Here is a 24,565-nt window from a genome sequence, read left to right as displayed (position 1 = left end):
CTATGTTGAACACGTTTAACATAGCGAGACAGCTTAAAAAAAAAAGCAACAGAGAAAGGAAGATCTCAGTTGCCTTTTTACGATATCTCGCTATGTTAAACTCATTTAACATAACGAGATAACAGCAACGGAGCTCTTCCATTCTCCATTGCTGTCCAACAAAAAAGACTTATACTAATAGAAAAAGTCCGGGCGACCAGACCTTTTTCCATTAGTATAAAAGTCTGATTTACAACGTGCATGCTGACCAATCAGCATGCACGTTTTGGAATATTAATGGGGGGTCATTATATAATACACAATAACTATAAGAATCAATCAGAGGAGGTTAAAAAAAGATTGAGAAGAGAGACTGGAAAACAATTTTCAATGGTACGAATGGAGGACACATGTATGTTTCGGAAGTTTGCAACAAAGTCCTGAAAGTTTAGTATTTTTGTTCCCCAAGCAGACTTCACGGAATTTTTTCTAAAGTAGATAGCAAATGCTGGAGGTATGGTAACACATGTTGGAGGTATGATGGCGAAGAAAGATAACTGGGAACATATGTTTTGGGAGTATAATGAGTTGGTAAGTTTTAAACATTCCCTACAGAGTACTCTGCCAGAAATATTGGGTGAGCAAATTGCTGTAACCAAGGAAATGAGTATTTGGGAATTTGATGCAGGATTGAAATTGCCTATACATAATAAGTCCTTGTTAAGTTTAATTCTGCTGGCTGCCAAAAAAGCAATTAATAGAAAGTGGAAATCAAAGTCTAAACAAACTGTGTTTGAAGTATTGAGTGTTGTAAGACAGAAACAAAGAACCGGAAGAGAGTTCTTTAAAAAAAGGGAAGGAGCAAAATTTATCTATTTATTACATTTGTTTACTGGGTAATTAATGTCTGACTGGGCCAGAGGCCCATTTTCAAAGGAGACCTGGGGAGAAAAGCTCCACAGTATAACAAAAAAACAATATTTCAAATAATATTTCAAAGAATACAATCCAGGCAATAGTACAGTACAATGCAAAAGCAAGCAAACGTAATAGTACAGTTCAATCTATAAAACAATACAGGCAACAGTACAAAAACAAGCAATAGAACAAAACAAGTACTGAAGTAATTTCTATACTAAAACAATTCATATCAGAAAAGGAGTTTTGCTGAGAACAGTAATAGAAGTGGGTTAATAATTATCCAGGTGAGTGGCAGGAGCACAGCCAGTGGTTAGTCAGATGTTCTTTCAGGACTGATTTGAACTGGTCGTGGTAGGGTTTTTTTGCTATTGTCTCTGAAAAGTGATCCAGAGTTTGGCTATTGTGTGTGAATAGAGGGAATCACTGTGACAGTTATGGGAGTTGGAAACCCTGAGTAAAAGTTTGTTATTAGTGCATCTGAGAGTTCTAATTTTGTTATAAGGTTGGATTAAGTGGGAGACTGCTGGGCAATCGTTGGGGTGAAAGATTATTTTGTGGGTTAAGGTTAACTGATTAAGTGATAACAGGTTGGGTAGCTCTAGCCAGTTTAGCTGCAAGAGGGCTGCACAGTGGTGAAATCTGTGTGGAAGATTAGTGGCATATTTAGCAATCTTATTGTAGCATGCTTCAAGGTTGCTGAGGTCCGATTTTCTAAGGTTTGTGAATATAAGTGAACCATACAGGAGGGTAGATAGCAGGTGTGTGGGAACAGTGGCTAACCTGCCACTGGAAGTTGGGTACGGTTTAGCCCTTAAATTGCTTAAAAATAAATGGAATTTGTGGGAAGAATACATGTAGAGAAATGTTCAGGAAGGAGTGAGGTGTAAAGAAAGGCAGAAATTGAGCAAGTTATATAATGTTAGACTGATGATAGCCAAAGAAAACATTTGTGATGTATATATAATGTATGTAAAAGGAAAATGTTAATATGTTTTGTTTCTTCTTCTACTTAATGTGTTTCCCTATGCCTTATGGGATAATTTAATAAAGCAGTTAAAAAAAAGACATTCTGAACTACAGCAGTTACAGCATATCTGCCCCCAATTTCCTTGTCTTTTTTTTACAACTCCAGCATTTTTACCTGCTGTTATAGTGAACATGTTTGTATTCTACATGGAAGATAAAAATACTTGTTCTAACACTTCTCCAAGAAAAAAAAACTGCTGGATTTTCTAAATTTTGCTTTTTTCCCTTTATGCTAAACAGATGCCCCTTAACTGGTCTTTGTGTAGTGTTTATTTAGTCGCTCTTACCCACGAGTCCCTTAACTTGTCCGATTGCCCATCATGATAGGCCTTACCTATTAATCTTTTTTCCTTTATGCCGTTTCTGTTATTGGTTCTATCAAAAAAATATACACAAACTGGAGGCTAAGCTCTCTCAACTCAGTACTGGCGTAACCAGTCAGGAGGAGAAGGAAACCACACTCACTACAATTCCAGTCTCACATAGACCTACCACGACAGCAAACCAAACACAAACACACAAAAACATACTGGGAGGCACTAAATAAAAATCTGCCTAAGCAGCAGAGACCTCCAAAGCAGACACCCAAGCAACCGCTACCCCAAAACAAAACAAGTGCAACACATAGCTCACAAAGCCAGTGTGCCGAACAGTCACAGCCCTTAAGGCTAAACACCACACCTGATACACTTGTAATAGGTGACTATATCGTCAGGCACACTGACGTCCCGCTCACCAGGCTGAACAAGGAGAAGGTCACGGTGAGCTGCCTGTCGGGCGCTAGGATCCGCCACATAACATAAGCACTCAGGTCACTCCAAGGCAAGTACAAATATGACTCAGTCATTGTCCATGCTGGTGTGAATGACCTGAGACGTACCTCCTTGGACTACATGAAAAGAGACAGAGGAGCTCTCTGAGCATGTAGCCCAGGCCGGTATGACCCTGACCTTGAGTAGCATCTTACCCTCACCAAGAATGATGACACAATATGAAGACAAGATGATCAATTTCAACAACTGGCTTAAGTATTGGTGTCATTCAAAGGGAATCCAATGCCTGTCAGCCTGGGATGACATGCCCGACAAGCCACGATGCTTCACTAGGGACGGCTTGCACCTGTTACCCCTGGGCTTTCGGATACTGGCAAAGACTCTTGCTACCCCCATAGTGCCTTTTTTAGGCAAGGCTCAAAAGACAAACCCACCTCCATAGGTATCACAAGGGATAAGAAACTAAGAGTAATGCTACTCAACGCCAGAAGTCTAAACCTCAAGATGCACGCACTCGAAACTCTCCTTAGCATGGAGAACATCGATATCTGTGCAGTAACAGAAACCTGGTTCAAGGCTCCCGACAGCACCCCAGCACTACCAGGTTATACCTCATACCATGCTTTTCGGCCCCAAAAATTGGACCAAACCACAAAAGGAGGGGGAGCATCAATATTTGTCAAAGATACCCACACCACCAGGTTGGTGGCACAGCACGAAGCATCAGAGACTATCCATGTGCAACTAACAGTGGGTACAACTGCCTTCCAGTTTATAGCCTGCTACAGACCACCCTCCCAAACCCAGGAACCCCACTCGGCCTTCCTGAGAACACTGGAAATATGAAGGTCTCTCCAAATACCATTATATTGGGCGACTTCAACTACCCAAACATAGACTGGGAGCATTACTCTAGCTCCAACACCCTAGCCCAAAGGTTCCTAGAATTTATAAACTCAAATGCTATGGAACAACATGTTACCACTCCCACAAGAGGGGAAAACATACTGGACCTGATCATCACCAACATGGGGACTATGCTCCAGACTAGAAGTGTATCCCTCACTGGTAAGATCAGACCATAAACTAATCTCACTGGATATTCACATCCCGACCCCACCCCCTGCCCAGAAAACCACAGTGAAAAACTTCTCTAAAGCAAATTTCACACTCCTCAAAACAGAGGTGAAATCCTTCAAAGCCCCCGGGCCTGTGGAAAATACAGCCCAGACCGCAGAATCCTTTATAAACGCATTCTATGATTACCTTCAGGAATGCATGGATCATGCAATCCCAAGTAAAACCAAGACCCAATCCTCCAAAGGCAGACGTCCTGTCTGGTGGACCCCAGCCATAAACAAACTATACAATAGAAGGAGGAAGCTGCTACATGATAGAGCAAAATCCCAAAAGGGGAAGGCATCTCTGATCAGTATTAGCAAAAAACTACGGGCACTCATAAAATTGTCGAAGGCCAGCTTCGAGAGAAAAATTGCACAGGACACCAAGGATAATCACAAGGCTTTCTTTAGTTATGTTAGGAACCTGCGTGGGAATTCCCAGATATGCTCAGAATTAGTCCAAAATGACAAAAAATACACAAAACCCACAGACATTGCCAACATCCTAGCTGACAGGTTCAGCGCAAACTTCTCCCCCCCCCCCTCCTCACCAAAAGGGCAAATATCTATCCCAGCAGAGTGCTGCCCCCCTGACATCTCAGATGCTCAGGTAAGAGCAGCCCTCTCCAAAGCAAAAAACATAGCATCAATGGGACCAGACGGTGTCCCGGGCTGCGTCCTACATGAACTCCAAGAAGAGCTAAACCCAAACATAAAACTACTGTTCAATCTCAGCCTTACTACAGGATATGTACCCAAAGAGTGGCGTACAGCAACAGTGGTCCCTCTCCACAAAGGTGGTGCCTCAACGGATCCTGGAAACTATCGCCCCATAAGCCTGACTAGCTTGGTCTGCAAAGCTATGGAAAGGATCATCATGGACCTCATAAATTAAGATATTGGGGACCTACAGACACAGGATGCTACCCAGTTCAGCTTTGTTAAGGGCAGATCCTGCCTCTTAAACCTGGTCGATTTCTTTGAAATAGTCACCAAGGCCATTGACGAGGGGAAGGTGGTCCACACAGCCTACCTGGACCTCGTAAAAGCCTTCGATACAATACCCCACTCGGGCATTATACATAAGCTCACCAGCTTAAATATAAACTCCTATGTCACTAGATGGGTTGCAAACTGGCTCAAGGACAGAACCCACACGGTTAGAATTGCTGGAGCCATGTCAGACTCCAAACCAGTTACAAGTGGCGTCCCACAAGGCTCAGTCCTGGGACCTCTCTTGTTCGGTACAGATTTCTCGGAGTTACAGGCCAACACGGAAGGACTGGGCTGACCAAGTTCGCAGATGACTGCAAACTGGGCGCCATAATTGACTCTCCAGCCCAGACAAGCATCCTCCAAAAGGGCCTCATAGAAACAGACAACTGGTGCCAGAGCCATGGCCTCAAGCTAAATGCCAAAAAGTGTATAGTCATCCCCTTTGGCAAAAACAAAGTGCCCACAAATTACCACATAGGTGGTAATCCATTAAGTACTGAAGAAGTAATTAGGGACCTGGGGACCCAAGTTGATAGCAATCTCTCATTTGACAACCACGTGCCCAAAGTGGTTAGAAAAACATTTTATATAGCCCACCTAATCATGAAAGGATTCACATATAGATCAGGGGAGGTTATCGTGCCTCTTTACTCATCCCTCATCAGGCCTATAATTGAGTACAATGCCCCTTTTGGGATGTACCTTACCAGACACCTGCAGCAACTGGAAAGACCCCAAAAGTACCTCACCAAGAGGATCAAAGGGCTCAAACAGATGCCATATGCTGCCCGGTTAAAGAAACTCCAGCTCTACTCAGTGGCATACCGCCTGCTCAGAGGCGATCTGTGCCTGACGTATAAAGCCATGTCCAACCCGGAATTAATGGACATGCTGCACCTCAGAAAATCCAAATCCCATCAAGCTACATGCTCGAGAGACTTGAACCTCAGCACTGAAATAAATAGGACATGCTGGAGGGACAGATTCATAACCAAGAGGCTCCCTTCACTCTGGAATAAAATCCCAGTCCAGGTTAGGCAGAGTCCCTCATTGACGCTCTTCAAGAGGAATCTTGATGAGTGCATGGGAGATCGTAGGTTTACCCCGGGTATCACTTCTGTGTCACTGTTAGACAGAGGCATAGTATACTAACCTCGAAAAAGGGCATAGCAAAATTAATTTAAAATGGGTGGCGAAAGCCAAACACACTCTGGCTAGGCTTATAAATGCCCTAGGGCAGATAGCCTAGTATGAACCTACGAACCTATAACAGTTGATGTTTGAATAGATCATTGCTGCAGTACCCTGAAGTGATACAGATGTCCTGCCAAGGATTAGACTGACCATCCAAGTTTCCAAAGTGACGTGGCTTCTTCCATGTGCTCTAGCCACTGGTAAGTGGGACGGCAGAAGATAAAACCAGTGACTAGGGTACCAACTACTTCAAAGCTTTCTTGCCTCTGAAGATAGGGAAGCTAAAGGCCTGTCTGCTAGATAACAAAAATAAATCCCACCCCGTTTTAAAAAAAAAAAAAAAAGGACAAAAACCTGAAGCTGTATGGAATCAATACCAAAGCTTAGTGAGCAAGGGAGGAATAAGCTGGATTAGAGTTCAGGATCCCTTGGAAAAGGAATCCAGTTTGTAGTGTTTGGTAGACATGGGCACAGCAACTAAAGTATTTGCCTCTAGTATATTTGTACAGTCCACACTTTTCCAAAGAGTACAGAAGTAGCCGGGTCTGCAGTAGACGTGGTATTAACTTTGCCTGGAAGGGACTTGTTGTGGTGAGAATAACAATAAAATAATATATCTGATGAACAGTCTCACGTTCAGCTCTCCCAGCTGAGAAAACCCTGAATGTTTCCAGAGAACATTAGCTTCCTTGGGAAAGCCCCTGAATGCTTTCAGAGAACATTATCTCCTAGACAATCCCCCCACCCCCACCCAGCAAATCACTCTCCAGACTGTAGCCAGTTTCTCTTTATTATATTGTCTCCATGGAGGCATGAGAACCAGGCAGCCAGTTTCTCTCTATCAAATTGGTTCCATTGAAACATGAAGACCAGCTACAGAATTGATACTGAGCACACATGCATTTGCTAGAAAAAACTCATAATATTCAATGTTCTTTTTCATTTACTTGCTCTCTCAAAACTTGTTACTAAATCAGTCTGAGGTCTTTAATCCGGTCATTTCCCCATGCAAGAATAAGAAAAAGCACATTATTTTTTCTTGCTATCCTGCTTTTCAACCACTCTTTTTATATATATTGCAGTGCCTACATTTCTCAAAACTGAACAAGAACAGAGACAGAAAAAAAAAAAAAAAAAAAGAACAGCAGCTCCTGTCTACAACCCCCCCAATACACTTCGAAAAATAACTGAAAATAATTACTTTACGGCATGTAAGGAAAACTACACGCCCCAAACTTGGTACTATTTTAGAAAAAAAAATCTTTACTTAGAGTTAACTTTCTCCCTCCTCTTCCTCCCCACAAAGCACTTTTCCGAACATTAATGACATGAAGTACAGCACATGCTTTAGAGTCCCACCAAAGTCCAACTAATTCTGAAAATGTCCAATATTTTCAAATTTTCTTTTTCTGTCATATTTAACAGATATGATTATTACATTTTAATCCCATATTAAGTTGCTGGCTTTTATACTGTTCATCTCCGAAATCCTGTCTCTGCTTCATTTCCAACGTACTCTCGATTCTTCTAGTCAACTCTCATGCTCCCTTCCTTCTCTATAACATTCTGTTGAAAATGTTTCACAGGTACAGTCCCCCCCTCTGTGTTCTTTATTACCAGAAGAACAAGAAGCAGAATCTCCTTCCGTTTCACAGCTTACTTTTTGTTAGACAAACTTCTGTATTTCTTCCTTAACATGTACTTCATCAAAAAATGATTTCGTCCATCCAGGGAAGAATACCTTGAAGACAACTGGGTACAGCAGTTTGAATCTCACACCTGCATCTCGACATTCCCTGAACAGTGGAATAAATTTGCTCCTCTTCTGTCTGGTGTACAATGAGTAATCATTCTCCACAAACGCTCTGCTCTCTCCCACTTTTAGTACTTTGTCCTTCTGCCACAATTTTGTCAGAAACTCCTTCTGCTAGTAGGATTGTATCTTTACTATTAAAGGTCTAGGCTGCTTTCTTATAGCTAGGTTCGGAGCACACACACAATGTGCCCTTTCAACCAACAACTCCTGTTGTGGAATACCAGTCCAGTTGCTCATTTATGCTTTCATAAAATGAATGCAGTCTGTTCCTTTCAGCTTCTCTGGTATAGATGAAAATCTCAGGTTATCCCTGTCCTCTAATTCTACTATTTTTGAAACATCTCTTCTGGAGCAGTTTCATTCAGCCAGCCTTTTCTTTATTTCAACCTCTGATTTTGCAACATTATCATCTCATCTGAATATCTGTTTAAATCTTCTTCCATTTTTCTAACTTTTTGTTGTTTGTGTTGATATACTCCCATCAGTGTTTTGTTTATTTTAACCAGGTCTGTATGCAGTTGTCTTGCATCTTCCTGTATGTTACTGGAAGTCATGTCTGAAGGTTGCATTGTTTGTTGCTGAACAGCTGCAGAACTTTCCCCAGTCAGTGTTTCTTCCTCACTTTTTGTATCTGATTTGTTTCCAGGTCTTCTGTATTTCTTTATTCCTGGCATCCAGACAGTGCACTTACTAGCCAGTTACTGAAATGTTCCCACGAAGACAAGTCTACTGGCCTTCTCTGCTGAGTTTCTGGTTTCACACTGGGACAGCTAGAAATAAACTGCTACTCAATGTGCAGCCATCTTAGAAGTGACATTCAAGAACAACAGATCCAGAAGGACAAGCTAAGCCAGCTATTGCAGCTGCTTTTGTGGAGGGTCTGCAAGCCCCTGTACAAAATCAAATAATTAAGTGCTCACAGATTGGCAGGGGAAAGGACTTGGTGTGCTTATTAAGAGCTGCAAATCACTGCACTGAGTATCAGGAAAATGGAGAAAGAATACATAGACTAAGTTATTAACTTTTCAAATAAGGCAGTTAGAAGCACCAAGGGGAAGAAGTAGGGGAAGGGGGTTTAGTAAAAGTGCTGGCTGAGGGAAAACAAGGTGCATGCGGCTGGCTGGCAACAACAAGCTGGCACTGCCCCTTCCTGCCTCATGTAACAGATCTTGCTTCAACTGTGGTTACGCAGAACACTGGACAGGAGAGTGCCCACACAAGAAAATGCAGTCTCTCCGGGATACCTGGACTGAATGGCAGCCTAATTATAACACTACCGCCATTTCCACCACCCATCCACACCACCTTTTCCCCATTTTTGCAAATGAGGTCAGGGTGTCACTTCAACAGTGGTGGCTAGCCCTGCCATGGTAGATCATCTACACCACACACACCTATGGCTAATTTAGAGTGCCCAATCCACCTACTGCAAGTCTTTGGACTGTGGGAGGAAACTGCAGCACCTGGAGGAAACCCACAGGAACACAGGGAGGACATACCGACTCCACACAGAAGGCACCTTAGTTGAAAATCGAAACAGGGAACCTCTTGCTGGGAGGCAATTGCATTTCCTCCACTGAAGCCACTAGATCTGCATTGAAAATTATTTCAGATAGTTGGCCACCAGTATCAAAGTAAGAGCATCTGGGGTAACAAATGCTAATCTCACATATCCTGTTTCAGAGCCTATACTCATTTCTTTAGGACCCATTGAAGAAAGGCATTCTTTCTTTGCATACTACTTCACCGGCAAACTTGCTAGGAAGAGATCTGTTATGCAAACTGGGCTGTACTATTTACTGCACACCAGACTTTTTATAAGAATTAATATGTGAAGACTTTAATCCCATCACAGATCCACTAACAGGTTTATACCAGATGGCTGCAGAACACAAGTTTTCTAAAGATGGGAAACAGAAAAATTCACCCCGGGAATAACACCAGTGACTTTTCTCGACAGAGGCACTAGGAACTAAGATCGGGTGGCACTATGTCAGGGTAATCCTATGGCTAGGTTCGTAAAGGCCCCAGGGCGCCTAGTACACACTTATGAACTAGTTCAAATAGGTACTGATGAGTTTTGATTTGCAGGATAGATGGAGATTACTCTACCCAACTTTATTTTACTTATTTTTTGCAATTGTTAACAATAAAGTACAATGGATGGAAATTACTATACAGAACTTTGTTTACTGACAACTGCTAAGCACAATAAAGCACTGAATCACACAGACCTTTTTCAGACTCTGTCCAGGAACACTGTCTGGGTAAGCAACTTGCCCAGAGTCTATAACTATGCGGCTCCTATGCTAAGTACAGCAGGGCATATAAACTTAGTTAACTTCACGTAGATCATACATTCTGCAGACAGCTTAGCCAGATAATCTGCTATGCAACAGAAATATAGGCCTCCCACCTACTTACTACAAGAGTTGGAAATTTAAATGAAGTCAAATAAGAAATCCAACAATATTGGCTGGATTACAATAAAACAGAAAATTCTATAATATACTAGACTTATGTGATAAAAACAAATAGGAGATAACTAACCAAACAGACTGATTAAAAGTAAAAACAGAGAGAGAAAAAAAGATAATGAACTGCTACAACAATTATACTACTGCAAGATAAAAATTAGGGGATCACAAACTTCATACATTAATGAAAGACAACAGAAATTAAAAAGGCACCATACCACATGGACAGACTGAAAGACTGAGGAAAATACTCATTACAGACATTTTTTTTTAAAAATCTAAGACTTTGATAAGCAAGCCAGTGAATGTAAATTTGAGGACTGAAGAATGCAACACAATCTTGAAGCATGAGTAAGACTAGCATGCAGAAAATACGAGAGAGTTTTAGGTTTTAAAAAGGATAAACAAATTAACTTACCAAAAAAAAAAGGCTAAATCAGCAAAAAACACTGGACATCCTTGAAATATGTAATCAACTGTATGGCTTCAGGAAAGGCACCTGGATTATAGGACTTCTCACCAACAATTTTTATAAAGCATACAATAAAAATGCTGCCCAACACCTAACAAGTTAGAAAAAAAAAAGTTCCCTGACAAAACTACAGATGTATAGAGGAGGGTAAAATGGTTCACACAGCTTATCTAGATCTCGCCAAGGCTATCGACACCATCCCCCACTCTGGAATTATAGATAAGCTCACTAAACTAGGTATAAATCCCTATGTCACAAGATGGGTTGCCAACTGGCTCACGGACAGAACCCACACTGTGAAAGTAGCGGATTCCAAATCCGACATCAGACCAGTGACAAGCGAGTACCACAGGGTTCAGTCCTGGGTCCTCTCCTGTTTGGTATCTACTTCTCTGAAGTGCAGGCCAACACAGAAGGTCTTTGGCTAACAAAGTTTGCAGATGACTGCAAACTAGGAGCCATAAATCGAAACTCCTAACGATGTGGACAAACTACAAAAGGGCCTCACTGAGACAGATACCTGGTGTCAAAGCCATGGCCTGAAGCTCAATGCCAAAAAGTGTATTGTCATCCCCTTTGGTAAAAACTCTGTACCCATGAACTACCACATAGCTGGTAGTCTACTTAATGCCGAAAATGTGATGAGGCCTTGAGATACAGGTGGACAGTAGTCTCTCCTTTGATAATCACATCGCCACAGTGGTCAGGAAATCCTTCTATGTGGCTCATCTCATCACAAAAGGATTCTCATCCAGAAAAAAAAAAGAGGTCATTGTTCCCCTCTACTCATCACTCATTAGACCCATTATAGAGTACAATGCCCCTTTTGGTATGTACCTCACAAGACATCTACAACAACTGGAAAGACCACAGAAATACCTCACAAAGAGGATTACTGGCCTCAAACAGATGCCCTATGCAGACCGTCTCAAAAAACTACAGCTTTACTCCATCGCATATCGCCTACTCAGGGGCGATCTCTGCCTAACATACAAAGCTATGTCAAACCCAGAGCTGTTGGACATGCTCCACTTAAAGAAATCCTAATCCCTCCGAGCTACACGCTCTAGGGACCTAAACCTTGTCACCACAATAAACAGAACATGCTGGAGGGATAGATTCCTGTCCCAGAGACTTCCCATACTCTGGAACAGACTACCTATGTCAAACAGAGCTCCTCATTAGCACTCTTCAAGTGAACCCATGTAAAAGTCTCCATGCTCCCCAAAACCCATAAACATATAGGTTCATAGGTAGGTACTAGGCTATTGGCACTAGGGCCTGTGTAAGCCTAGCCAAACTGTACCCTGACTTTTGCCACCCAAGAAAATTATTTTCCTGTGCCCCTGTCAAGAAGAGCCACAGAAGTGATCCCCGGGGTGAATTTCCCATCTCCCATCCAATCATCAAGATTTTTTTTGAAGAGTCACACTTTCAAGCAAATATCTCCAATAAAGTCAGAAATGAACAGTTCTTACAGACTAATTAATATTCTACCAAATCTTATATCAAAGAGCTGAACTTCTAAAAAAGCAAATTATGAATCCCTGACCTAATATTATGGCTGAACACAGAAAAGAAGGTACAACTGAATCACACAAATTCAGTAGAAATATTTGTAGACTTCTATAAAGCTTTCCATACAACTGGAAAATCATCTGGACTATTCTGAAAAGACAAGTCCTTCCTTCAGAAACGTATACACAAATGCAGAACTCTGAACCCTGCCCCTACAGTTCTTGTTGATACCAACAGCCTTCACTCTGTATCTTGGATAAAGTAAGATTTATTTTATGAAGTAGATCTTTGGGGTGTGTCTCAACACAAAACAAGTATCTTCAGCTGTTAGCAAACATACAAAAGATCTTGCTTCTAACAACTGATTAACCAGTACCTCTATATTTTAAACCACTAGAAAATATTCACAAAGATAATTACTCCATACAACTCAATTATATAAAGAACTTGCAATAAATCACAGATTCTGTGTTAGTAACAAAAACAAGTAGTAAAATACTCCAGTCAGAATCTTCACAGTAGAAATATGTACAACTACGTAACACAGGTCCGAATGTAAAGTTGCCATCTAAAATCCAATTTACATTGTCTAAACTGATTTACCAACTCTATTCTCCATCTAAAAGGGAAAAAGAACACTATCGTCCATCTAGATTACAGCAGAAGACAAACACTGGCAAAGTTTTTTTTTCTATACCCGCAGTTTATACACACATGAAATGGCACCGTCTTAAAAGTTCTAAGACAGAAATCAACACTGGCTCTTATATGTTTGGAATTAAGGCATATATTCCCAAAAAATACATGCATGACATTCTAGTTATTAGAAATAGATACCCACACATCAACTTAACCAAGGCACAGTATCTTTGGCAACGGATGGTTTCTGCTACATATTTCAAACTGGAAAACATTTCCATTGCAAAGGATCATAAAAGTTTAAACACTGTGTGACAAATTTAAATACTAGTAGAGTGTTTTCACTGATAATACAAAATGCTTTGAAAAATGGAAATACAAATCATCATCATCATCTCCTTTCAGCTTATCCCGGTTAGAGGTCGCCACAGCAGAACAACGGTCCGCAGAACAATTGGCAGTGGAGTTGTGGTGTCGAGTTACCCAACCTTCTACAAAAGGCACACACACTCACACTTAGGGCCAATTTGGAGTGTCTTGTCCACCTACAGCATGTCTTTGGGATGTGGGAGGAAGCTGGAGCACCCGGAGGAAACCCACGTGACCACAGGGAGGACATGCAGACTCCTTACAGAAGGCACCCCAGCCGAGAATCGAACTGGAGAACCTCTTGCTGTGAGGCAGCAACGCTCACCACTGCACCACTGTGGCTGCCCTTCAGATCATGCACCAATAAACAAAAATGCTCTTAATTCTACTTATTCACTGCCTAAATAAACCATTAATAACAAAGAAATACAAAGTTATTGTTGGAAAACAAAGTTAACTATCATAATTCATTACTCAGTCTTGTTTATACTGAGTTATACTACTGTTGCTGTTGCAAGATGCTAATAAAGTTTGTTTTACAAAAAATAAATCGTAGAAATTTAATGGGGCATTGCTTGTAAACACACTTTCACTTTTACTCCTAAACTACACGGCTAACTTGGCTAACCACCAACTGGAACATTACAGACAACGTTTAGAACGTAATCACAAATGCATGTCTTTTCCCAACTCATGTGTCCCATCACTTCACCAGCTTAGTGAATTAGTGAAACTGAGAATTTTGTTTAACAAAATTATGAATAAGTGAAACTGTCAAACAATAAAAACAAGTGTAGCCTGCACTAGTGGCACAAAGGAATAAAGACCAAAATTTGACCTAAGCTTGATTAGCAGCTTGGCTACTTGATGGTGCAGACAGTGGTGGACAGGTGTGCCAATCCTGGGGAGGGGACAAGCTTGGGAGGGTCTCTCATAGGGTCCTCATGAAGACCAAGGTTTGGAGAAGATATCCAAGCTTGTGGCATGCAGAAATGGCAGAGGAGGCATGGCCACTCTAAGCCTTGAGCTGATACACCAAACACCACCTCATAACCCCTCCACAGACTTACAATGTATGTATGCCATCAGCATGAGCAGATGGGAGTAGGGCTACAAAATGTCCCTCATCGAGGTGTGGTATGACAACTCCTCCCATGCTCTACCATGCCCTTCAGGGCCAGTGCACTCCCTTAGAACTTGTACATGGAGTTTGGGCCCCCATGTACAGGAGCTCTCTGGGAAGGGAAACCTCCCTGATGCAGTCACACCAAGCAGCATGCCATGGACTGAGAAATGCAGAGGATGGGACTCGGCAAGAGCTGGCAATAGAGCCTGCAGTTAGCAGTAAGTGGGATGAAAAAAGAAGTAAGTAAATTAATCGAACGTCCTCTGCTGCTTTGCTCTCATTCACTGGCATTTTAAGAGTCCAATGTACTGTGTCACACTTATTCCAGACAACGGTCCTGGAATAACACTACTACCACTACACAACCTTAATCCTCTATGCTAACCGCCATACAATTAAATCCCCATAAGCTCAGTGAGAATGGACTGCCTACAAAACAGATATTACTAGTGGTCATAAAGTATTAAATCTCTCCATCCTTAGCATGAAGCACACGGTTGCTTAGTCACTAGTGGCATCTCTAATAGGCTACATATTTAGGCAGAAAGCCAATTAGGAAGAGTCACTACAGGATCAATGAAAAACTCCTTGTTCAACTCCATGTGAAGCAGAGTCCATCCCTAACCCTATTTAAAGAACAACTTTAACCAATGTATGTGAAATCAGAAATTCACCCTGGGTCTGGCCCACTGATATACAGAAGCAGATAGTAATTTCCAAACTAACATACCCCTCAAATAACCAGTAGAAACCTACTAACATAATCCATCCTAACAAACACCTATAATGGGTTAGGCTGCACTGCAAGGCTTGTAAAGCCCCTGGTGAGCGTTAGCCTAGTATAGATCTATAAAACTGTAATGGGTGAGATAATGTGAACTGTTCTTCACACATTATTTCTTTTATACTTAAATTTTATAGCCCTTAAGCAGTGATACTTTAGCTGTCCCTTGCGACTGTCCTCAACCTTGGATGCTGGGAATCACTCCTAACACCACCACCCCCAAACTACTGTGATATTTTTCCCGAATGTCTGAAAGAAGATCTAGGAAACATACTTGCGGCTGTATTTTTTTTGTTTGTTTTTTTTTTTATGGTTCACCCAATTCCTGTCCCACACCTGATGTAAAATAACCTTAAGGCCCAGAATTTGTTGGTGCGTGCCCCAGTATTTGTAAGCCAAGGATGCATAACCCCCATATCACTATTAAGGTTATCATCCTATGCTTAAGCCAACCTCCAAAAGACAGGGAAACTGGTAAAAAACTACTACGTTTCCTGCCCCCTTCAGCCACCTCCTCAAGATGTCAGACTCGCTAATGAAGAACAGGTCACGTGGTTCACAATCAGGGGTTTATTCCACTACATCATGAAGCCAGCTGTTCTTTACATACTACATGATTTACTTTAGCTGTTTAACGTACTTGCATTTGTTAATTAGAGTAGAGGACAGACCCACCTGAACCTTTTTGAGACTCGGCCCAGTAGCAAAGTCTGGTTAAGTGCCTTGCTCAGAGTCACAGAGTAAGCAAACGGAGGCTGACAGATTTCCAACTCTAAACCAGGGCGATCAGCTTGTTAAAAGCACAAAGCATTAATTCACCCTCTGCACTGACTGCCAGATAGACTGCTATTAACACACACTGCAGCAAAAGGTCCTCCCCTAATGCTCTACTTGGCAAATAATCAGACAGGATACATAAAATTATGTTAGCTATTTACAGTGTGTACCTAAATATAAAAGGTTAGTCAGAAGTTGTTCAGTAAAGGACAGTTGGAAGCTCCCCGTTCAATTTAAAACAAGCAAACTATAAGCAAAATATGTATTAAACTGTGTTACACACAATGCAATAATACGTTCTCCTAGAACAGACAGCAGGCAAAAGCATCTTCCTATGCTTAAGTTCCCTGAACATTCTTCTAGCTTATTTTCTGCACGTTTTCCTTGCTTGTGTTGACCATTTTTCAATATTTTTCTGGTATTGCCACTTGTGCCTTCAAATAAATAATACATTTTAATTTAATGCAGTAAGTTATTGTTAGTAACTGTTATGCACTTGCTATATTATTAGATTGCGTAAAAAAATTTATTATACAACTGCATGCACACCAATACAATTACATAAATATGAACAATTTACAATACAGCTGCATGCAGGTCAACTCCATTAGACAGACACACACGTTCTAAACATTTCCCTTTATCCCATTTTTACATGGGGTCATGGCAGTATTAAACAACTGAATCATGTCATATTTACCTTTGCCATTTGCTATGACTGAATAAGACTTGCAAACCAGCCTACTCCCCAATTAAGAGAGAAACATCTATAAGCAGTCCCAGTGCCACTACCTTTAATACCAGCGTTGTCCCACAGGATATTTTACTACTGCCTTGATAACAATAATTAAACAATGTAGCAAATAAACTTGTGCTTTTCTGTATAAACAGCTGCAGTCTTTCAAACCTGGAGCACCATACTACCAGATATAGAAAGAAAAAAAAACAGACATGCCATGTTTTAGATACCCAGTGGGTTGGCCAGATATTGCAGTCCACCCTTCTTTCTTCACACCACAGGCAACTGAAAATACCTAGTTTAAGTGAATCACTTGAGGTACATTACCATTCCTGACTCTGAACAACAGATAAGCATAGAAATGAATCCCTGTTTTCTACTGAAGTCATTTGTACTTCAAGTTAAACACCTATTGTCGTCTTTTGCTTTATACTTGCAGGACTGTCCCAGAGGCCATCACAGTGCAGAATGTTGAGAATGCTCACACAGCATACCAGCATGCCTCTCTCACTGTGGTCCCACATTAGTAACTACTGTGTTTTTATTTCTAATGCAATTTGATTACAGCTATACACTTTTCAGGTGAACAGATACATTGTGCAGCTGTATTCCATAAACACAAGTTTCATTTCTATTCCAGTGTCCACATATTGCAGCCAAGCCTCACTGTAGCAGCAAGCAAGAGGGTGTAGGGCAGAGAATCAATCTAGCGCAGCATACAAGGGCACATGCAGGGGCAACGTGGAGAATCAGTAATTTAAACTACCTGCAGGTCTTTGGAATACAGAAGCCAACTGGGGGGCTTAGTAAAAACTCAAATACAATACTAACATGTAAACAATATAAAAAAATAGAAAAAGAAAAAAATGGTACACCAGTAAGGAACCATGCTGGAAAACCAAAGTATTGCAAGGCAGTAATTGTAACTCCACAACAGACACACCCACCCCCACACCACATTTTTTCTTAAAATATGCTTTTAATGTTCTTCAGTACTTGGGACAGCTACCACCAAACCATTCAGTGCCCCAACCTCCCTTCCCTCTACACTCAGGATGTTTTTTCCTCCCCAAGTACCATTTATCTACAACTGCAGGGTCTCATCACGTCACTACCTGGCAAGAGAAAGGTTTGCAGCACAAAAGCCATCACAAGTCTCAGAGTGATGAGGGTATTATGCTTTCCACCTAGTAGAACCACAAAAATGGATTGCCTTGTGTGATGGCACCCAGCCAACTCCTAATATGCATGCACTATAAATGTTACCATCCTGCACACACAGTTATATAAAGCTCTTGTGAATGACTGTGCCTTCAGGCACTCTCAGTGCCAGAGTAAGAAATTTTCTGTCAGCACCTACAAATTCATGCCTTCTCAGCAGACTCCTCTGCCAACCATTTCAGTAGTCATACACAAGTTCTCAGCTTCCTCAGCCATCCATTTCAGTAGTCATACACAAGGCAACAGTGGCCCAGTAGAAAACACAACATTTATGTCAAGGTAGGTCAGTGAAAAGGAAACCAAGGAAGACAAAGCGAGCCAGGTAACCCGTTTAGGATGCAGCCACAATGGCAAGCCCAAATGACCAGGCAATACATGTCAGGGGACAGAACCACTGGTGGTGTGGTCACACAACAATGGAATTGGAATGGGGGCTCATTCCAATACAGTAGCTAATAGCCCAACTCTACCCTGGTAAAAATAGAAGAGGATTTGCACTTCAGTTACAAAAAGAAAATAGGGGCTTGCAACTTGCCCAGACCAGCAACTAAATTTTGAGTCTAGAAGAAATTCTGTTTCACCCATTTTTTTTAAAAGGTTTTCACCTTCACCAGTGTGACATTAGGCTAAACTATGGTAGGCTACAGGGGGGATACAGTCAAGCATAAAAGGTATGTTTGACCACAGAAAAAGGGCAGCATATGACAACTGCACTATTCTTGCCCTTGGTAGACTTTAAAATAGTCCCAACAGCTAAATAAAGAATGCTGGATATCAGTTTTGACTGACAGGAGTTTGAAGACAATTTATTCCCACGACCACCAATGTCTTGTCAATACTCACCCTCAATCTTTTCTCAAGGAGAGTTACCCTGTTAAGTCCTGAGGTAAATGTTAGGATACCCACCTAATCATCTCGGTTGTTTGGAGGATAAAAATGTATCTTGCTATTTAAACTGCAAGAACAGCTTATCCAAATGATGGGGGAGGCAGTGTGTAATGAATCTCAGTCACTTTCACATTCTGCTTAGCTATTGCTGAACATTTAGTTTAAACATCGCATACAGCAACCTACTAGACTGGCAGACATGCAGGAAATCAAGGACAACAGGATTTCTAATAGCACAGCAGGCGAGGCACAAACCTCCTCTCAAAAATCTACAAGATACTGACTAAAGAGATTGAACTTCTATCCTGTTTTAGGAGCCAAGGATCCTTAAGCCTAAAAACTTCTTAGTTAGAAACCTCTGGGGCTTCTTTAGTTATTTGATATTTATTTTTATTTTACTTATTTAAAACACTTGTTTACTGGGAAAGTCCAACTTGGAATGAGCCAATTTTCAGTGAGGGCCCAGGGAGAAATGTTCCAGATGCATGTCTTTGTACTGGGGGAGGAAACCGGAGCACCCGGAGGAAACCCACACGAACGCAGGGAGAACATTCAGACTCCATACAGAAGGCACCCCAGTCGAAAATCAAACTGGAGAACATTTTGCTGTGAGGCAACAATGCAATCTACTGCACCACTGCGCCATCCATACGTCAAGAGATATACATCCTGAAAAAATACTGTACTCTACAAGTGATCTAATCACTACCGAATACAAGGGAATGATGATATCTTTAGATGCGGATGATATAACATGGCTACAAGTTGTGCTAAGAATAAGGATTTTCTGATTGCATTTGCAACATAATGATCAAACTTAGACTACATTTTCATTTAGTAGTGCAGTATTGTCTATACAATATTTTAAAGATAAGTACTGTTTGTTAAATAAAACAATACTCCCCTTTTTTCAAGTTTAATTTGAACCTATTTTCAGTAAACCAGATTTTAACTAAGGCATGTTCTTTCTGAAGGGTTCGGGTCTTCACAAGAACACCCAGTTTTCAGTCATTTGCAAACTTAGTTAAGCAGAGGTTCTGGTTCCCAGTACAGAGATCAAAGTAAATGCCAAAAAGGAAAGTCCTCAATAAAGAGCCCTGGAGGTACCTGCAAAAGTAAATATGCGAGCTCTCTCGATCAGGTTTGTTATCCAAGTTATCATACAAGAATCGATGTTAAAACATTTAGCTTACTTACTTACAATGTCATGGGGTATGATGTCAAATGCTCTAAGTAAAATGCAAGGTCTGAACAGCATGACTACTATCAACAGCCAATCAAAGTAACAAGTAGGACTCCCTTTGACAAAGCCAAACTAAGTATATTAAGTATGTAAATACTTCACTGTACATACCTGTCTTGTAATTATGTTGGTTGTTTCATGAGGAATGCTACTGTTGTTTTTCTGAGAATTGTCTGAAGTTCACTTGTTAATATAAAAGTACTGTGGTGGAGCCTTTCTCCCCAGGCCAAATGGGTCCTGCTCAGTCAGACTTTCCAGGTCAACAAAGATAAATAAAGGGTCTTGCCCAGTGAGAACTGTGACATCACTAATGAGATAAATCATGATTCAACCCTGGAGTACAAGGCTCACGAGTCTACAATTATTGGGGTCTACGAAAAGGCCATTATCATGGAGAAGCATCACCATTGTGATGCACCACAATTTGGGGAAAAACCCTATAGATAAACTTACATAAACAATCTGAGGAAAGGTTTGTTGAGTCAGGAATGTTATCAGGTCTCAGAAAGGAAGTTTTCTGGTGTAGGATACCACTTTCAGAACACATCTCTTGATGAAAATAGAGGGTGTAAGAGTAATTTTGGATAAATGTTTCGGAGGTGATGCTTGCACTAGATTTGGTTGCTAGTACACTGGCGATGTCTGTTGGATCAGACTAGGTGGTCCCATTTAGAACAGGTTCTGATCATTGTTCAGAAAAGGATTCAGGGTTATCATTACCTTCAGAAAGTAGACTTAAGTTCACATTAACCTTATTAATTCTAATATTATTTTGCAGTTCCCTGACAATGTTTTTTATACTACCCTGCTTTGTGAAGTCGACTAATTTGTTGGCACTTGATCTGGTACTATCATAGGTGAATTTTGAGATTCCATCACATTCTCATATGAGGCTTGCCTTTTTAAAGTCCTTAACTTCAGAATCTCCAAACCCCATGAAACCAATATCTCTGAAGGTATATGTCACAAGTTCATGGTCCGATTTGAATAAGGACAGAGGAGACCAAAGGATCACTACCAGATCTAGAAAATTATGTTCTCTGGTGGGTTTAACTATCTGTCCCAGGCAATTTCTGTTAATTAAGTCCAAGAACCTCAAAGCATACCCCATGACAGAGATGCACAAACCCCAGTTAACTGTAGGGTAGTTAAAAAAATAATGGAGATCTTATTCATATGGAGCTTTTGGAGCACTTTCAGGAATCTAGCATAATTATCTGGCAGATGATGCAGAGGTTAAGGTTACAAGGATTGATTCCCTTAGAACCTCATTTGTCTACTGTACGAGTTTGGCACATCGCTTAACATTGCTCTCAGGCTGCCCCTGCAAAGGAACTGTGTACCCAGTGGGTCTATCTATTCAATAAATAGATATTATTATCTGGGGATATAAAGGATGTCCTGTAGTAGACTACAAGTTGGTAACTTGTCTTATTTATGGTGCTCTGGAAGTCTACAATTTCCATTTTGGGTATCTGGAAATATACTTGGAGATGACAAGATCCCAGACAATTTGGAGATTCCACTGCAGTTACCAGCAGACCTGAAGGCATGGTAACATCCACCCCAAGACCATTTCTGTCTAAGTCTATTAACACTAGGCTCTATTTGATGCAACAAATGCAAGTCAACAGTCATTCATTTAAAAGCAATATACCACCTTTACTTCAATTTCACTTTAAAGTATATAAACAAAGGGTTCAGAATGTCGAAGACATTGGCTACTGGCATGCTTAGTCGAAATGTCAGAATGACAGCAAATGCTGGTTGCCTGTTGTCTGAGATCAGGGTACAGTAGGTTTTAGCCCTTTCTGCACTGCAGTGCAATGTCAGAGTTTGTACATACACTGCAAGTACCAGGGGGGTATGGGGGTGCAGTGGGGCTTGTTCCACTTGCACAAACATTGTTTAAAGTTTTTTCAAGGTTTCCTTTTGTGGGTATGTTTTCTGACTTTCTGAGGTCAGTCTTTCAGCTGTCAATCATTTAATTGAGCAACATTCTGAACGTAGCCCAAGAAAACATGTGTCAAGAGTTCCACTTTCATGCCAAAAGACTCTGATTTAGATTTTATTAAGCATCTGTGCACCTTATGAGGATGAACGCTCCTCATTCCATGTTTCTCAATATTACACCCTGAAAATATATGTCACACATTCATTGCTAATAATTGGTTTAGCTAATATCCATGGTGAATAAGTACAATATAAATCCATCAAACACTATTAGTCTATGCATATTATAAGAACAAAGTAACACAATTTAACAGTCATGTGAGCTACCTAACAGAAGTTAATTAGCTGTTACCATGTATCCAACATTTTGCGAAGTTGTTCCATATCATTAGAGGAAATGATCTATATGCTGGAGATGGAAAGCTGACAGTTGTGCTCCCAAGTACCGCCTGAAATCGGGCGCTGCAGCCAGTTTCCTTCACACATAACTTCTGCTGCTTGGAGTATATTTAAGTACCACTATTCAGCATTTTTTAAACTTAGCCGACACATTAGTGCGCGTAGCAAGTACCTATGTTTACTATCGGTACGTCTCACGTAATACAGTTTCGTTTCCTAAAACAGCAGCATAACCAAGTACGGGAAGCACACACAAAAAAGCCGAATGTAGGAATGTCTCACGCGAAACACTGTGTATTTCAAGGTAATTGTGCACACACTCGATATGACAGATTTATAGGACAACATATTCATACACTGAAGTGTCAGCTTTGTGACCAAGTGAACATAATTCTATACTTTATGTAGTCGGTCGCTTGGTATCCGCCCTACACAACAAGGTATGAAATGTCACAAACCAGGCAACCCAATTCACATAACCGTGGTGATCACTACAACAGGGAAAAGATGGGAGGATACCACCCCAAGTTTCAGAAGCACAGCTCACCTGACACTCCGAGGCAGGCACTCCTGACTCCAATTCGCACAGAGCTTTGAAGTTTTCCAACTCAAAGTCCCCATCTACTTCCAAAGAAAAAGTAACTTCTGTCAGGTCCCTCCGCACACAGTACACTGTAATCTGCATGACTGCTGTCACTTCAGCGATCTGTCACCCAGCTCCAGAAGGACGACAACAACCTGCTGCCCTTCCCAGACAAGGCGCCACCATAAACTACAACAAATAAGGCAAGTGTCAACCTAAGAAGAAAACTACAACCACAGCCACGTCCGCTGACTCAACATACAACTAAGTAAAAACAGTACACCACGCGCAGCCCTCTGCGCATGACAGCTCAGCGTACGACAGTACATTCTCTTGCCCACGGCTCCTCTTTCACACAGTGTCGTAAAATAGTAAACAAAAGACACGAGCGTTCTGACTGATGCTGTGGTAGGATATGCTGACGAGATTTTGTGTGTCCTAAAGTTCTGCACCAGTGAGGATGCCTACGTTATTACCATTGTTGTCGAACTGCCGTGAACAGAGACCGACTGTGTAGTTTTGCAGTACCGATTCTTACGTTATGTCAGATGCTTGTTTTAGATAAAGTTATAACCTGTATGTCGTTTCATATAATGTATTCTATGGGCATGAAAATGGTAAAACACATAGCTGTCAACCTTCTGTCGTGAAAATGTGGAACAAAATTACAAAACGTGGTTCAGAAACTTACAGCATGGCCAAGGCAGTTATTTTGAAGAATTAATGTTATTCGGTATATGTTCGTCATTAGTTACATGGATATTTGTTAAAGTTTTTTTTAATTAATGTGTGTAAAACTCTTTTGGTGTCAACCACCTTATAGCCTAGAACTTTTAAAACTCGAAGTGGGGAACGTTGCAGGTATGATGACAAATGTATGCTATACATAAGTCCTATAATAAAGCTGGGAACTCTCTGTTTTCCAACTCCGTGTGGAAAACTCGGAACCTTCTCCCAAAAGAACTCTCATCTTTTTCCTCTACATCACTCTTCAAGAAGCAACTCAAAGAATACCTTAAAAAATAACTGGCTATGTCCATGCACTAACCCAGATTAATCACTTCCATCCTTCATACTTTGTCTAAGCTTATCTCACTACTGCTTTTGCTATGCACTCCTTCCTACTAACCTCTGAATGTATTTTGCTATCAGGTAACAAAGTTATGTACTACATAGAGTATTATAGAAGGTACTATAGTAGTTTGTCCTTCCCTAGCATACTCTCTATTGAATAGTATGTATTAGTATATACCTCTTGTTTATATTATTTCTCCATTGGTCTTGTAAACTTTTGTTTGATTTATTGATGTTTACCTATCATCTAAATAACTTGCATTGCCTTGCCTTAAAAACATATTGTATCTGTATGTCTAGTAACTGTTAGTGGAGCTTTTCTCCCAGGGCCTCTACTGAAAATGGACATGTATCCAGTTGGACTAGCCCGGTCAACAAATGTAAAATAAAATAAATAAGTAAGTAAGACATTTTAGCATGAAAAATCGTAAGGCAAATGTAATTGTTATGTTTTGGTTGCTGTGCAGTTTGTTCATA

At 40.9% G+C, this 24,565-nt stretch overlaps 1 protein-coding gene across 2 annotated transcripts in view; it reads right to left on the bottom strand.

Moving 5' to 3' along the window:
- Positions 1–23,317, bottom strand: part of LOC122794613 (protein DDI1 homolog 2-like) — an 897,408-nt gene extending 874,091 nt beyond the window's left edge. The window contains exon 1 of one of the 2 annotated variants that reach the window (XM_044063181.1): positions 22,979–23,317. In XM_044063181.1, coding sequence (XP_043919116.1) covers positions 22,979–23,116 — 138 coding nt within the window. In that variant the 5' untranslated portion in view covers positions 23,117–23,317. The remainder of the gene's footprint in view (positions 1–22,978) is intronic. The other variant, XM_044063180.1, reaches the window with a different exon arrangement.
- Positions 23,318–24,565: the final 1,248 nt, after the last annotated feature.

Source organism: Protopterus annectens, chromosome 2.part1 (assembly GCF_019279795.1).
Source record: "Protopterus annectens isolate FY-2018-M chromosome 2.part1, PAN1.0, whole genome shotgun sequence".
NCBI lineage: Eukaryota > Metazoa > Chordata > Ceratodontiformes > Protopteridae > Protopterus > Protopterus annectens.
Note: the sequence above shows the minus strand (reverse complement) of the source record. Positions and strands in the feature narration are given on the sequence as shown.